This window comes from Bacillus rossius, chromosome 3 (assembly GCF_032445375.1).
Source record: "Bacillus rossius redtenbacheri isolate Brsri chromosome 3, Brsri_v3, whole genome shotgun sequence".
Classification (NCBI taxonomy): Eukaryota; Metazoa; Arthropoda; class Insecta; order Phasmatodea; family Bacillidae; genus Bacillus; species Bacillus rossius.
In genome coordinates this window covers 6,887,153-6,903,608 of record NC_086332.1, presented here as the reverse complement: position 1 = coordinate 6,903,608, position 16,456 = coordinate 6,887,153, and the positions used below count along the sequence as shown (strand labels likewise).

Below are 16,456 nucleotides of genomic sequence, written 5' to 3'. Positions count from 1 at the left end.
TACCATATATATTCCACTGCACCTTTCACACCAAAAATGAGTTCTTACAGGTTTATTTTCTCCACACTCTTTGTATCTTCCACTCATCTCTTCTCCATCTGTACTCACATTTCTGCAACCTATTTTGCAGATTCCCAGACTCAGCGAACTCACTGAAACCCACCAGCAAGGTTGCCCTGTATGATACCCCGCACAGACAATGAACTCGTTCAACTGGTCGTAGCAACTTGCCAAAACTGCTGTCGCTCACTTTGGCTACTTACTCCAGAACTCGCGAGGCTGGGAATTGCCTAAACCGACTGCTCACTCCAGGGATGAAGCTGCTTGGCGAGGCAACACACGGCAGTCCTGACAATAACTCTTGAAGTCCTCAGAGTGGACCTCCACCTCACCCTGCGAGTATGCCCCAGTGAGTCACCACTCACTCACTCACTCACTCACTGGTTACTGACCACTCAGTTCACGATGCTTCCTGGTCAGTGCTCCTCTCTGGATCACTCACCGCTCGCCCGTTATTCCCCTGGTATCTTTCCACTCCTTACTGCTCACTCGTCTGGCCCTCTTCGTGTATAACAGAGATGCAGTGGTACTCTTTTTCAAAGATAACAAACTCCGAACAGTGGCGAACTCTAGTAGACACAGTTGGCCTCTTGGGCGCAGTATGACGAGACCTGAAAAGCCAGACTAGGAGTCTCCTACTGAGTTTCAATCACAAATCCGTTTCCTCCTGACGGACAACCTGTATTCATACCCCTCAATGTGAGGTGATGTCATAGGTGCCTTCTTTGCTGTACAGAAAGTGCAGGTGACTTACTAGCAAAAGATTTTACTTACACTAGGTGACAGATACAATGAGCGAGTTCAATGACCTCTTCCATTCATTATTATGGTGAAGGGCTGCATTGCAACTGGGAATGGCCATAACATGCATACACTCCATTACACATATTCTTGGGAGCAAAAAAAAAAAAGTTAATGAAGAGCACACGGAAAACATATCAAGAGTCCCTCAAACATCAAATACCTGTATCGTATACTACGTGTTTTATCGCATAATCATCTCACATTTTATACTAAAATCAAGTTTTAAAAGTAGGGGTGCGAGTTTTATGAGAAAAAAAGGGGGTTGTCTGTAACGTCGGTTTACGGACAATAATTTTAAGTGATAACGTCATAAGAAAACATTGATGAAAAATTGCATACTTTTTAATTTAAAAATATTATTTACAGTTTTCATAAATTTAATTTAAATAATTTGTTTAAATACACTCATGAATTAGTTAAAAAGCCCGCCTTAACCTGTTTGATATTATAGAAGATTTTCTCGCATGGTATTGGCCGGTTCTTGCACGCTCGGCTCAGGTGTAACGTGACAATGAGTCATGCTTTTTTGTGCGTGCAGCCGGCATTCATTGATTTATAAGACGTTATGTCAAAAAAGCATTTTTTGTTAGTTAACATTATTCATAAAAACAAAACTCATTCATGGAAAGTAAGTTTATTTAAAAAGTAGAGTAGACAAAAGCACGTAATACAGTTAAAATTAATAAGTGATAATACAAAAAAAAAAAAAAACATTATGTTCAAATTTAAATAGAAAAATGAAAACTGTGACCCGAATGTGAGCCGGGCTATCAAATGTAGTTGACTCGGCACTAAACAGAGCATGTGCGTTGCATGAAATTGGTGAGCTATCAACATTGATATTTGACAACATGCGTGCATTCTAAACGGGAATCAACATAGGGTACGCTTATTTAAAAAGGGAAGTATAAAATAGCACACCAAACAATTTAAATTAATAAGTCATGCAACAAAAACTTGTAACAAAATCTGTGATGCAAACGCGAGCTTGAACGAACGCGTAACTATCGTAGTACACACCACAAAAGAGTGCGGGCCATCAAATGTAGTTACTTGGCACTCGACAGAGAGCGCGCATTGCATGCAATCAGCGAGATATCGATATTCAACTACATGTGCGCGCTCTATACGGGAAGCAACATAACCAAACACGAACGACTACAACTAGCGCTGGCTCCATTTTTGTAAGTTGTACACCGTGGCGACGCAAACGAACAGATAAAGGTTACAACGTTTCATAACGTCTTTAAGAGAAAATTTACACGTCAGACAACTTTTTATTACCGTTAATTAAATAAGTAACTGATAATGTTCTAATATTAGCTTTCTACTTTAAAATAAATTGTTTTATATGGAAAAAAATACCCACACAAAGCGCTCGGAATCTAATAGTGGGACCAAAAACATTGTGGGACCAAAAACATCATGCGACGTTTACGCAACAGGTTTATCTATCGAAATTTTGACGCCCTAAAACGATTATGCGAGAAAAGAGGGTAACCAAACATGAAGATTTTAACTAGTGCTGTGCTGGCTACATTTTTATAAGAGTTACACAGCGGCGGCAACAAAGATGAACAGATATAGGTCATAATGTTTGAAAATGCCTTTAAAAGAAAATTTACACATCAGACAACTTTGTATTTCTGTTAATTAAATAAGTATGCAGTAATATCCAAATGAATATTAAATTTAACCTTTAAAATGAATATTTGATACGGGATACGGGAATACTACCCACACAAAACACTTAGAATTTAACATCGGGGCCAACATCGTGCGACGTTTATATGAGTATTCCCCCCCGGCCAAATTTTGACGCCCTAAAATAACAGTGCGACCATTATGCACATGCGATGATCATGCGTGTGCAACAATTATGCACATGCGACTATTATGCGATAAAACATGGTAGCTCTGATATTATAATTGTCATTCATAACACATGTGTCATTTGAATGCTGTCCTAAGCATGCTCTGTGATAAAGCAGCGGGACAAATACAATGGAAAGGAGGTAACTTCAGTACAATATTTTATATATACGTAGAAAAATTTTTAATTACAATAAAAATTTGCAAATAAGATAACCAATAAGTTTTATACAGTAAAAAACATGAGACACTTTTGCAATACTTTTTGAAAAACAAGGATTCAGAACACAAGTTACTAGTACAAATCGAATTTCTATTCAATGAACACTACAAACAATTTCCAAAAATTTGTCAAATATTGAAAGTCACACAAAATTATGCCTACAGTAACACTTCTAACATTGTATGACAATTTCCATTCACAGATCATCTGCAATATTTTAAAACTTTATCCTGGAAGATTTGTGTCATTTACAATATGCAACAAGCTAAAATCCAGATAATTTAAAGTCTCACTATGAAATATAAATGTTCTAGGCGTTATTTTTGAACATATACTTAAATATGTACATTCTATTTTCTGGGACTGATTATTTAACTATGTACTGTGACGTCGACCCAAGTGTCGAACCAGCTCGCACAGCCCGTTATGCCACGCCAACGCCTTCTCCTGCCTTGTGTTGCGTGTGCGCCGATGTGCAGTGCGGCTAGGGCAGGGGGGAAGATTCGCACGCTAGGGGAAGTTTACTGTAAACTACATAAGAAACATTCTTATTTGTAAATTGTTTATATTATTATTTGAAGGGTCGTGTTTTCTTTATTATAAATGGTTTATTATATTGTATGAAATGTTATGTAGAATTAGTTCTCACGTGTTCACCGGGCGCCAAGGCCGTGGCTTCCGCCTGTGACCAATCAGCGTGTTACGCGGGCTCGCGAGGAGGGGTGGGACGCGGGCGCTGGGTCGCGCGAGGCGGGGAGGGGCGTCAGTCGGCAGCTGGACGCAGGAGGCGAGAGACGTGGCTACGAGAGCTCTCCGAGACGGTGAGAACGGGCGCGGTGTCTCGCTGCAGTTAATGCAGTGCCGAGAGGAAGCGATTACTCTGTCACAGTCGTGTGGTCAGTTAGGTGTGTCAACGTGTCATTCAGTCGCGGCGTGCAGTCAGGCGCTGCTCTCGCGTGCGGGTCTTCTCCGGCAGTTTACGAGTCGCGGAGTTCTTTTGCGGGCTGGATTTTCGCCTTCGTTTGCACGGTAATTTTCGGGTCTTGCTCCTCACGAACGGGACATCAGGTATTTTTCATACAGCAACAGTGCGCGGAACCGGGCTCCGCCCTACAGGATCGGTCACAGGCGGGAACGCGGTAGCCCCTTGTAAAGGGTTTGTTTTCGTATATAAAGAACCTGGAAACCGTCTTTGAGTGTATTAATGACTATCCTGGTGACTTAGTCCCTTGGCCACGCGGCCCGAACCCTCTCTACCGAACACTGAGTAGCCGGCTAAATACTACCATTCAGGGGCTAGTCGACCAGGCGACGACAACTGTGTATCACAAACAAATTGAAAATACGCCTACATTAAATCTCATATTTTTTTCCTAAATGATGATTAAATATTTATGAGAAAGAACCTATGAAAAAAGCAATTTTTCAACATTCTAGATAACATTTACATATCCACAACATAACTAATTTTTTTTAGAACCCGATACATATTTGACATTTGCTGCAAACATAAAGTTCTATTCTATAAACACTATGCTGAAAACTTGTATTTACATTCTTTCTATTTATTTTTTCCTGCAATTCACACAGTTTTCTTTAAGTTTAACTCAACATCCTTACACTGCCCGGAAAACTTATTCATGCTAATTATGTCTCAAAACATGGAGGGTACGAAGTAAGGGAGTAGGTGTGTGCTATCTTTGCCACATTAATAACTGAAATCAAAATGAAAACAACCTGCCACCCCTTTTTCCAATCTGAATGGCAAAACATTTTTTGGTTAGGTTTATTTTTGTTATAATGTATTTTAACACTAATTCTATGCAGATATGTTATCATTAGGGACAAGAATTGCGATAAAACATAAATAAAACCAGAAAGCATGACAACAAACCATGTAACACTGAAATGCAGGTAAGTACACCATAAAGCACCATATGCATTAAAATCATGAAATTAATAAGCATTATTAATCAATACTTAACTTGAATTACAAAAACCATTTTTGAATATATTAAATTCAATAAATGTATTTTCATTTTTTCCCCAATTTAGTCCATACATTTTGGTACAAAATTTTCATACATTTTGGTACAGTAAATTACATCGGACATCAGCTATTTCAGTCTTGTTTTCTGTGAATTTTTGATCTTCATATTTTTATTTATTTTTTTGTTTTCAAAATTTTTCCATGATAAAAAGTGCAAAATTGCAATGGCATATGTAAAAAAAAAAAGACTGCATTAAATCAAAATTCCCCATTGCATGAATAATTTAAAGAACGAGAGGTATCAAGTGACACAACAAAGATACTTGCTGGAATTTTGAAATATTTTTCTTGTTTTTAATGGCTTGAGTCCTGCACATAAAAAAGTTACACAAAAGTAAATTTTTGGGCATGTTTTAAAGACTTTGTGGACTTCAACTTTAGTACAGAAACCAACTTCATAGACTAATATCTCTGTGTCTCAAAAAAACTAGAAATCAAAAGTCACTTTGGAACGAATGGACAACAGTGCATCATGATTGTAACACAGCAAACAAACTTCAAAAAAAAAAAAATAAATAAATAATATTGCCAATGTACTTCTTTTTCTCTTGCACCATCAATCAACAGGACTGTAGCAAAACCAAAGGTGACACAATTTGTAGGTGCTTGTATCAACTATTCTAAACGTCAGACTGGTTTAATTTTATTTTACAAAAACGTTTTATTTTTGTGTATTTACATTCAGTTAATTTTTTTTTTAAAGTGTGACATAATGTTAAAATGTGCAAGTATTGTCATTTTTGAAGAAAGTAAAATCATAGCACAGAGAACTAATAAATTTGCATACAGCTGGTACTCAGCTATAAAGTTTTTCTGTACTGGTAGATATAAAAAGAATAATCAATATGTATATAATTAAAATGACTTATAGGAAGAAGACTTAACATATTTACATAAGCTATGTTTATGAGGTGGAACGAGCGGCAGACACGGCATGGAACGACGGGGCGGGGCGTGCTCACGGCTTGTACAGTGTCTTGAGCTGCCTCTTGAGCGCGGCCAGCTCGCCCTGGGCCTCGCGCAGCACGGCCTCTGCCTCGGCCGTGTCGGGCGGCAGGTCGCGGAACTCCTTCAGCTGCGCCTGCAGCACCCCCCGCTCCTCCTCCAGCGCCCGCCTGGCGTCGAGCTGAGCCTCGCACGCCCCCGGGGTCGCCTCCCCCAGTCGCAGGCAGCGCACCTTCCCCTGCGGCCCGCCACACACACGCTCCCGTCCACCATCCCTTCCTCCCCAACTCAGAGGCCTGGGCCGAGCAACCAGGTTGTTCTTCTTTCTTATTATTAGAGACTGGAAAAATTCGCGTTTTCGATGACCTCTAGGATAGACTCCACAACCCTCTACGCACTCAGGCAAATGCCACTTGCTCATTGGCCATTGACTCGTGACACTTGTCAACTCGGACGCTTGCGATTCAATACTTTTTTTTAGTTGAAGTTTTTCCCATTGGCTAATAGTGCTTCAGATAAACTGTAAGCCAATCACAGAAGCAATATAAATGTAATACAGTTGTTTGGATTCTAGCACATCGTGAAATTAATCCGCGAATTCTTCCGGTCTCTACTTATTTATGTTCTACCATAATAATGTTCGCAGGCTTTCACAGCCACTGTCCGAAGTAGCTCGGCTTTTGGGTTGTAGCAGTGTCCTTGAGCGAACATATTCACCGAAGTTTCGGTCGGACATCGCAGTCACCATCTACAGGGAGCAGTTACCTACTCAAGAGTAGGCAACTGCTCCCTGAAGATGGTGACTGAGATGTCGACCGAAACATCTGTGAATTTATTCGCCCAAGGACACGGCTACAACCCAGAAGCCGAGCTGCTTATGTTCTACCATGTTGCGACATCCTGCTTTCTGCCACTCAATGATGAATAAGGAAAGTTTCAACATCGAAGAACTAAGGTCCGGCAAATCTGCACATCTGACTGGGAGCTTAACCACAGAAAGGGCATTTCACTACAGGAGGATTCTCCATAGAATGGGTGTTTCCCTCAGAATAGGAATTAATTATTATAATTTTTATTTTATTTTAGAGAAATATATATCTGGGTATAATTTAAAACTTATTCTGATAATTTAAAATGATAATATCTTGATTAGTTTTTTATTTTTTTTTGCTCGTGTAAATCACAAGAAACTTTAAAGACCAATCTTTTGTTATAAGAGTGGAATTTATTTCACACACACACACACATACATACATATATATATATATACACACGTACAAACACACACACTAAAAAAAATCAGTTTTTTTAAAATAAAGTGTACTGTTAGAACCAGTTGAAACACATGTATAAACCATTGTGGTTTAAATCAGCCAACCCTGTTAAGGTCTTATCATCAAGGCCATTCAAGATGAGGGATGATGATGTTGAGAACTGATGGAATGAAAGGTGGGGGAAATGGGAGTTAATTACCAACTTGAAGCAACATCCACATTTCCCATTCTCAAAAAACTCTGGATTGGATCACGCCGGGCAATGAGTGTGATCTCACCTCTCGGACACTCAACTCACTTCACTTAGAAACTGACGCAAGCTTAGCAAACATGCAGAATTAATTTTATATTGCAAGCTTGGCAAAAATAATAGCCTTTCCCAATAAAACTATTTGAAAATATCAATTTGTTCAGTTTAATATTATTGGAGGTATTTCCATGGCAAACTACAGTCTGCTTTATGCTGGAAATGTTCAAAAGGTTTACGAGAAGTAATAAATAATTCTGAACTCGGGGTAGTCAGCACTTTAAGACCTCATAACCAAAAGTGGCATACCTACACTGACTACTACACCATAGAAGTAAATATGCATGATTAGTTTTTTATTTTACTTTATTTACTGGGAATTCACAGTTTAAGCGTAAAAGAAATTTTTAAATAGTTAATGAAATGAAAATTAAGGGGGAATATTATGCAAAATATTTAACAAAACATTTTTTTATATCAAACATATAAAAAGTAACTAAATTGTTTTGCTTGAATCATGGACACAGTAAAAACAGGGGTGCGAGATATTTTTTTGTAATAAAGTTGGCCCTCACTCACTTCAAGTGAATCGGCCCTCTTCTTTTTCTTTTCTATAGCAGACTTGGATTTGCTTTCCAGCTGCATCTTCACGAGCGACAGTTCTTCATCCGCGACGAGCTTCTCGAACTCCTCCAGTCTCCTGAAGACCAACAGCACTCACTGTGACCACACACACAACACCGGCTCCAAGGAACAGTGCACCAGGTACTGAGCACTCAACAACATACTGCTTGGTTGTCTCCAGACTCAGAGTGACTTCTGCCAGCGTCTGCCTCAGCTTCGCTGCGTCTCTCTCCATCTTCCTGCGATGTCTGTCTTTGGAGATCTTCTCCAATTGCTTCATGCCGAACATCGCGGCACTGGCTGCTGTCGTGCCTCCGACCGACACCTGGAAGTTACCCACCGACACTTATACACTTATACTTATATTCGTAATGTAAGCTCTGTTTGGTCAGTGAAAAAACTAAAAGTCAAGTCATGGGGACTGTCGACATAAGTGAAAACTTAAAATTTTGTTTTTAAATGTGTAATATGAAATCATTTCCACGTCAAATGTACGCAAGAAAATGATTTTGGTTTTATATATCACTAGCATGTTGGTGATGCGAACCCATAAGTTTTGCCCCTACCAATAATAACTTTAAAACTAGAATAAATGAAGTTTTTTTTCATTGAAAGAATAAAAAAATTATTAACTTAAATCTACAAATAATCAACAATATCGCTAATAAATCAATAACCTGACATTTTAAGAAATTCACATCGTAAATAAATCAACAAAAGAAAAAAACATAACCTCAACTTAACTACCTACTAAAAAATATCCAATACTCGCAATATGTATCACACAATAATGTTAAAATTTCCTTGGAAAATAAAGAGAAAATTAAAAACTTGTATCTTTAAAATTAGAATAAATTAAGTTTTATCCTTGAAATATAAAAAAATTAACACATCATGTGACCATGTCGATGACGACTACATGAATTTACTCCCTATCCAAACCTTCCAATAGAAGTTTCCACTTAAAAAAATAAACATCTGAGAAAAAGTTATTATTGACAGTTTTAGTTTACTACATATCTAATTCACATTTCCACATTATCACCATTCAGTTCCAATCTTTCCTTAACTTTGTACCAGTTTCTTTAATTCCTCTGCATAGAAGTTCGCCACCTCGAATGGAGTGGACACCTTGGCCATATATATCACGGACTTTGAATACGCAATGTGTGTAGCCTAAGAACAGGAGCTTAGTAAAATCTCTGGAAAATCTCTGTACTCGAGTCAAAAAATGATGGCTACCGTTTTTTTTGAGAGGACAAGCGTGTCATTTCGGTTGATTTAACGAAACGTGGGTCAGCAATTACAACGCAAGTTACAAAAATGCAACTTCTCAACTGATTTCATTTCCAGGCAGCAAACTTCTATGCTAAGGGGTTAAAAAATCAGGTGCAGCGTTGCGAAAAGTGCTTGGAACTGAATTGCGATAATGAGAAACTGTAAAGTAGGTCTGTAGTTAGCTAAAACTGTTAAATAAAAAATTTTTTCTCACAAGTTTTATGTTTTTTAATGGCCAAACGGAGCCTACTTTACGAATATCCCTCGTAGTTAACTCATTACAGAGAACAAAGTAGGGATGGATGCATAATGGTCAGGGAGAACACAGTTTTATACCTGCAGTAGGAGACTACTCAGCGAATGAGGGACGTAGCACAGCAGACATATTGTATGTGCCACTCAGTTCACTGGTGTATGAGCGACTATGCGAGCTTGGGTCGACAAGGCAAGCTTATGGGGTGAAATACAGCAAGCAGAAGAATTCAGTTAGGATGAGCTGAATTTTTGGCACTTTCCAAACGGTATTAAATATTTGTAGAAATGTTTCTTTATATGGAAAAAATATATTACAATACACTGAAAAGTTATAACGTTTCAATGTTTGTCCATCATTAATTATGAACAGAGTTTAGAAATTTTCTTTCGTGTGAAAAATTGATATTTATTATGAAGATGAGTTACCGTACTTATTCTTAAGGAAAAGATTATATGGTTTTATTTTTTGGCTAATATTGTTTTTTTAAAAACAGGAGATTTCAGTGTTATTGATTTACTTTTATTAATTGTCTATTTATAACTATATCTTATTGTTAAATATGGCATTTAAATGATTTTGACTAATATATATTGCACTTTTAGAATTTAATAATTTTAAAAAGGCAATGTTTAACTATTCAGAACAATAAAAATAAATTGGCAAGTATTTGTGTGTTTGGAAAACGTCTCATCATAATGTAAAACTGAGTTACTAATAACAGTTGCAAGATATAAAAAATTTTAAAATTTTCATAATCATTTAGTACATACATTTTGGTAAAGATTTTATGCTAAATATATTAATTTTTATTGATTTTACTGTAATAAAAAAAGATTAGGCTTTTGTGACTTGAGTTAATTTTTGGTTATAAATGCAGATTAATTTCATGATTTTGGTTGCATTTCAGTGTTATATGGTGAATGACACAATTTTTGGTGTTATTTCAATTTTATCACAATTCACCATATGATCTTGTCCTTACTTATTCCTATGGAGTTAGGAACAGGGCTTCTAGCTAGCCAGAGTATTCCAAAGTTACACAAGACAATAAACACTGCCAGCAACCTGTACACCTGTACAGATGCATCAACCGTGACCTTGGCACTGTGACGTACTTCTGTACGTCAAAGGCAATCAAATTATACATTGTTTGAAGTTATATATACAAGTTCTTGTATGTACTGGTAAACAATGAATCAGCCCTGCAAAGCATGCAATAAAGTACACAAAGGCAAAAACCTTGTTACTGCAAGGCGTACACTACAAATACCAAACAGACATAAACAAACTACTATCAGTTTATAAATGGCGAAAATTGTGAGTAGGAAATAGTGTACTACTGAATAGATTCTAACAGGAACTGGCATATTCCATGAATTTCAATGGTATAAAAGGTTTTAAAAGCCAATGTTTTTCGAACTGAAGATGGTAATTTCTCTTCTAATGCAAAACCTCAAAAATGTATCAGATTATTTTAATATCATCAAAAATGATTCCTTAAAAACCTTTTGCTAGGAATTTTTTTTTCCAATTAGTAGGATTTTAAAATCAGATTTTTTATCTATCAATCAGGATTTTAGTCAATTAATAGAAAATATCTATTGAAAAAATTTGAAATATTTTTAATTAACCACGATTTATCATTTGAAACATTAGGAGCATCATCTACTGGACAAAAATGTAATAAACAAAAGCAGCTCATTTCTCAAAATTTCTTTCTTTTCAGCAACATATCTGTACCTAAGGGTTCCATTAGTCCAAGGGTTTATATAGTTAGTTTTCGACCTATTATAAATGGAACCACCCAATACAATTTTGGCTACAGTACTTGAGGCATAAAAATTCAAAAAATTTATGTAATTTAAGCTTATTTGATACATTATTCTGAATATGTGAACTATATATTTAAATAAAACACAATTATTAAGTTTTATTGTCTAACAAAATTAAAAAAAAAAGTACACACAACTTATTTTGGGACTCAAAGGTAACTAAAATTATATGTCTAATCTTCCTTTTTAAGCTTCAAATTATTATTTGTATATTTAAATGACTAAACTTCATAAACTAACAAAGATTTTAGTAACTGTGGTTGAGCTGTTTGATTTATTAATAATGATTTTACTTTTTAAGTGAATTAGGTGTCAATCAAAATGAGACTATTTTGGTAAAATAAGTATTCAGGAATATATTTTAGTTTCATTTTTGTTACATAATAAAACTTTTAATGAATAAAGACAATATATAAAAATAAAAACAATAACACCAAAATCTCCTGTTTTGAAAGTGAAATTTTCTTAGAAATAAAACAATAAATTCTTGTAGGTACTACCTAAATGAGTCATAAATCAAGATGAAAGGATTGGAAAACAAGTGGTTTGAAGACAATCAAAGAACCCAACTGTTTTTTTCAGTTGTTATTAAAACATTAACATAATACTTTCTTTGACTTTTAACATTCTGGAGAATTGAGAATTATGACCATTAGTCATACAGTTTCATATCTGGCTTGCATCCACGGGGTTGTCTCTTTGTATTGTTGATTTATATATAACTTATATTGTATTAAATTGTATTTAACTTGCTCCATGTCCCTAATTTGGGACTAAACAGAGTGCATGAATAAACAAATAAAAAATAAATAAATCATAATGGTATGGTTTAAAAAATAAAATAAAAATCCATGCTGGCATAGTTAAAAATGTACCTATACCCTTATTGGGTCTCGATCTTCAAAGTTCTGGCAAGTATTTGACATTAAAAATGTAACCAACAATTATATATTTACATAAAAAAAATTAATGATTTTATTTTAAAGGAACAGTTTTGTTGTAGGACAATTACTTCAGCTACATTAGGAATGAGATTGCAGTTGAGTCAAAAAAACCAGAGATGGAGTTAAAACGGTACTGCTCAGATTGATCTAATTGATCTAATGTTCAACAAACTCTTCCAATCAATACTTATTTTAATTGTTTAACATAATATCCATTATTATTAGAAAGCTGTAATGTAACTTTTATGCTAGCTAATGTATACCTAAATTGCACATATATTAGAAATAGTGTATGTAATCATATACATGTATTTCATAAAAATTGTAACTATGTTGACAAGCCCTACATTCAGAGAGCCACTGCTCATCAACTGAGTCTATTGGGTGCTAAGAAAATAAATAAATAAATAAATAAATAAATAAATAAATAAATAAATAAATAAATAAATAAATAAATAAATAAACTAACTACCTGTGTTTGCTTCACCAGGAAGTCCACGGCGCACTTTGCTTCGTCGCTGAACTGATGATAAGCAACACCACATTTCTCGAGAAGGGAAGTCGTTTTTGTCTCTGGAAAAAAAAATTAATTTCAGCATTCTTTCATTCATCAGTTCTTTATACAGTTTAGCGCAATTCAATCTGGGCATTCTTCAGACACACTGTTGAGGCTCGTGAGCATCACAGCTGAACAAAAAAAATATTCTAGAGGTAAAATGATTGGTTTATCTTACATCCTCAAGCTATATATAAAAAAAAAAAATACCTCTTTGAAATCCTCTCAGATTTTAGTAAATTTTAAAATTATATCACTGCAATACAAAGTCGAAATACAAAGATCCATTAACTTAATTTTTAAACATTTATTATGATTTTCATACAATTTCTATAAAGTAAAATTACAAGGCATACATTATGTGAAAAAAAAAAAAAAAAAAAAAAAAAAAAAATAGTGATAATATAGAATGGTCCGACATCATTTCAAAGTGAAATCAGCAACGCCAGTGATGTCCGTCAACCCGCACTCACCAGTGCCGAGATATTCGTCACTGATCTGCCGTGCGAGCGGCAACAGGAGCTCCACCGTGCTGTCGTCCAGCCAATCACAGGCCAGCTCCTCCTCGGAGCTGTCCAAGCCAGCGTCCTCGGGCATCGTCTCGGGACTCGTGATGGGCGTAGAGGCCTGAAGCCCGCCGTGGTAACTCACAGCGGATGTTTCGACAGGCGTTCTGCTCATGGCTGACGGCACCAACACACCATTCGTTAACAGTCGTCACTTCAGGAACTGTCATTTCGCGCATTCCTTTCAAACATCTGGTTACTTGCTATTGCAAGTAGCAAGTCAGCACTTTGCTCCTCCATACTGATACTCCTAAGATAAATACCTGTCATGGGTTGATGCTTGGGTATGGATGCAAAATAGAAAATCACGTTAATATTTTTAAGTTATTATTTACGTTACATTGCGTTACAATATCCAAATCAAAAACATACAAATTCTTAAGTATAGAAAACCACAGGATGGGCAACGCAATTAAAGCTCAACATGGCGACTGCCACTTCACTGCATAGGCTATCTAATGTAGTAATTTATAAGAAACCAGTAAGAAATAAGAAATGCTGTTTACAGGGTAAATACAGGAAAGTCTTAAGTGTTCAAAAAAAGTGTTTTCTGAAATTTATTATTTTATAAACGGAAAAGCTGTGACGCAATAAAATTACTGCACTTTTCTATAGTTTCTGGATAATCTATGACTTAAGTTACAATGTTTAATGTTTTCACAGTATTCTGAGACAAGTTTATGTCGATTAAATAAAATATTACACAAACATTTCCAAAATTGAATTAAGTACATCAATATCCTTATTATTTACTAAATAAACCAGTTGGTAGTTTACAAAGATCTCTTTTATTAATAGTTTGAGAACATTTAAATAATTTTTGTATTCACATGGGCTACATTAAGATTGTCATTTTAAAACTATGACAGTTGTTGAATGAAGCTGTTCTTTGAAAGAAGAAAGTATACAAACAAACCAAAAAAAATTCTAGTCATATAAATAAATAAAATGACCTCGGCTTAGTTACAATCAATATCCTTTCACCAGATGTAAAAAGTAACATTACAATATAACCTATCTGGTGACCTAATACAAAGAGTTTGCATCAAGCAACTTGACATGTTAAGGGTCAACTGCATTTCTAGATTGGCTGACTATTGACGTAGCTACATTTAAGTTCAATTAAAGCTTAGCTATTGAACCAAATTTTGTTTTTCTGGAAATTATTTAAAGATACATACATGTGACAAAAAGTCACACATTAAAAAATATGTGTAGAACTATAAACCAGATTGTTTCATGTATTGTAAGAATGAAGAATGTTATGCATTTGTAAGATAAAATAATTAATTTCGTTACATATTTTGTACTTAATTCAAAAATAAGTAAATGAAACATAAACAAAATTCGAACACTAACCTTGAACCAGAATGCGTTATATGTCAAAAAAATACTCTTTCTATATAATTTGCATTCTTTAGTGAAGAAATGCTTCAATGATTAAATTAAATCACACGAGCAGTTATAAAATTTACAATGTTTAAGGTTTCTTTCTTTCTTCTTGTTTTTACTGAATATCTTGAATCCGATGGAGCTAGGAATCCTTGAAATCACTATAATTCCCTCCAAAATAATCTTCCATAGATACATGTTCTATAGTTCAAAAAGTGCCATTTAAGAAACATCATAGTTCACATTTATATAACTAAATGAAATTCGACAAACTGAACAATGCAACTATTTGTATTTTAAGCTTTTTCTTTTCTTTAATTATTGAAGTGAATTTACAAGTGTTCTTACATTCAGTAAATATTAAAAGGCCTACAGTGTCGCCATATGTAATTCAAGATGTTGAATTGTTTTTACCAAATATTGAATGTTTTGCTGAAAAAAAGAGGGTTGTCTGTAAAGTCGGTTTACGTGATAACGTCATAAGAAAACATTGATGAAAAATTGCATACAAACTACATTAACTTTTCACTTTACTTTATAAACAGTTGACAAAACAGTTTACGTGTAGGTTGTGTGCTGCCGCTGTCTCTCTTCTACTCGGACGCATCGGCCGATGGAGTGGAAGAGAGATAGATGCGTCACAAGCCGATCGTGCCTCACTATCGCTTGTTCCGCGCTCTCGCTTGCATGCTCGGCTCCAGGGCCGCAACTAGAGTCTCTGGCACCCGGGGCATGAATGGATTTATGCGCCCCCCCCCCCCCTCTTTTTTTGCACATACCACACCAATAAAGTGGGGGGTCCGGGGGCCCTCCCACGGAAAAATGGTGCTATTTAAGCATTTTCCATACCTACATGTAACAGTTTCTGTGCTACTGTAACTTCCATGCAAAAACATTTTACCAGTTACCAGTTGTAGTAGGAATTACAATGCAAGCGATTTCGGCGCCCCCACAGCTTTGCGCCCGGGGCGTATGCCCCGCTTGCCCCCCCCCCCTAGTTGCGGCCCTGCTCGGCTCAGGTGGAACATGACAATGAGTCTTGTTTTTTCGTGCGTGCAGCCGGCGTTCATCGATTTATAAGACGTTATCACGTCAAAAAATGTGTGAAATTGCTTTATATATTTTCGTGGCCAAGAAGTAATTTTAATGTATTTTCCTTCTTTGGAAAATAAAATAAAATATATCGAAACAATATCCTGAAAAGAAAAAAAATCACTGTAACATATCAGATCGATAGTGTGAAATCTGATGGTTTTCTGCGCGACTAGAGTTGTCAAATCAACTCAACAAAGTGGTCAAGTAATTCCATGAGTAACTTAATTTTGTGTGAGCTTCATAGAGTGAGATAGTTCAATTATTTGACAAACAAATATTTTAATTACTATTAATGGAATATTTGAAGTGCATTACACTTGTAGACAAATATAAGAAACTGATTGTAATAGATATCATATCGCATAACAAACCACAAGGTAAACAGAAAATAAAGGAATTAATCTAAGGAACACTGTTTTATTACAAATTTCTTAGTTT

At 35.7% G+C, this 16,456-nt stretch overlaps 1 protein-coding gene across 4 annotated transcripts; it reads right to left on the bottom strand.

The window, feature by feature from the left end:
* Nucleotides 1-5,116: 5,116 nt before the first annotated feature.
* On the bottom strand, nt 5,117-15,109 carry LOC134530142 (calponin homology domain-containing protein DDB_G0272472-like). Of its 4 annotated transcripts, none has more exons than XR_010074780.1 (7): nt 14,891-15,106; nt 13,439-13,648; nt 12,882-12,982; nt 8,264-8,424; nt 8,055-8,175; nt 5,903-6,192; nt 5,117-5,318 (listed from the first exon to the last, which is right to left on the bottom strand). XR_010074780.1 is itself a non-coding variant. In XM_063364761.1 (6 exons), the coding sequence occupies exons 2-6, from the start codon at nt 13,644-13,646 to the stop codon at nt 5,968-5,970; spliced, it is 816 nt and encodes a 271-aa protein (XP_063220831.1). In that variant the 5' UTR covers nt 13,647-13,648; nt 14,891-15,109; the 3' UTR covers nt 5,117-5,967. The 4 variants fall into 4 exon arrangements, 2 of the variants coding, with proteins under 2 accessions (XP_063220831.1, XP_063220833.1); XR_010074781.1 differs by having other exon boundaries at nt 5,903-6,090; nt 14,891-15,094; XM_063364761.1 differs by having other exon boundaries at nt 5,117-6,192; nt 14,891-15,109.
* Nucleotides 15,110-16,456: the final 1,347 nt, after the last annotated feature.

Excerpts from the sequence above, each read along its gene's own strand:
- LOC134530142 (XM_063364761.1), bottom strand. The coding sequence starts at position 13,646 with ATGAGCAGAACGCCTGTCGAAACATCCGCTGTGAGTTACCACGGCGGG. Across the intron at positions 8,425-12,881 it reads TCCTGGTGAAGCAAACACAG|GTGTCGGTCGGAGGCACGAC; the intron begins GTAGTTAGTTTA and ends GGTAACTTCCAG. Across the intron at positions 8,176-8,263 it reads AGTCTGGAGACAACCAAGCA|GAGACTGGAGGAGTTCGAGA; the intron begins GTATGTTGTTGA and ends GTTGGTCTTCAG.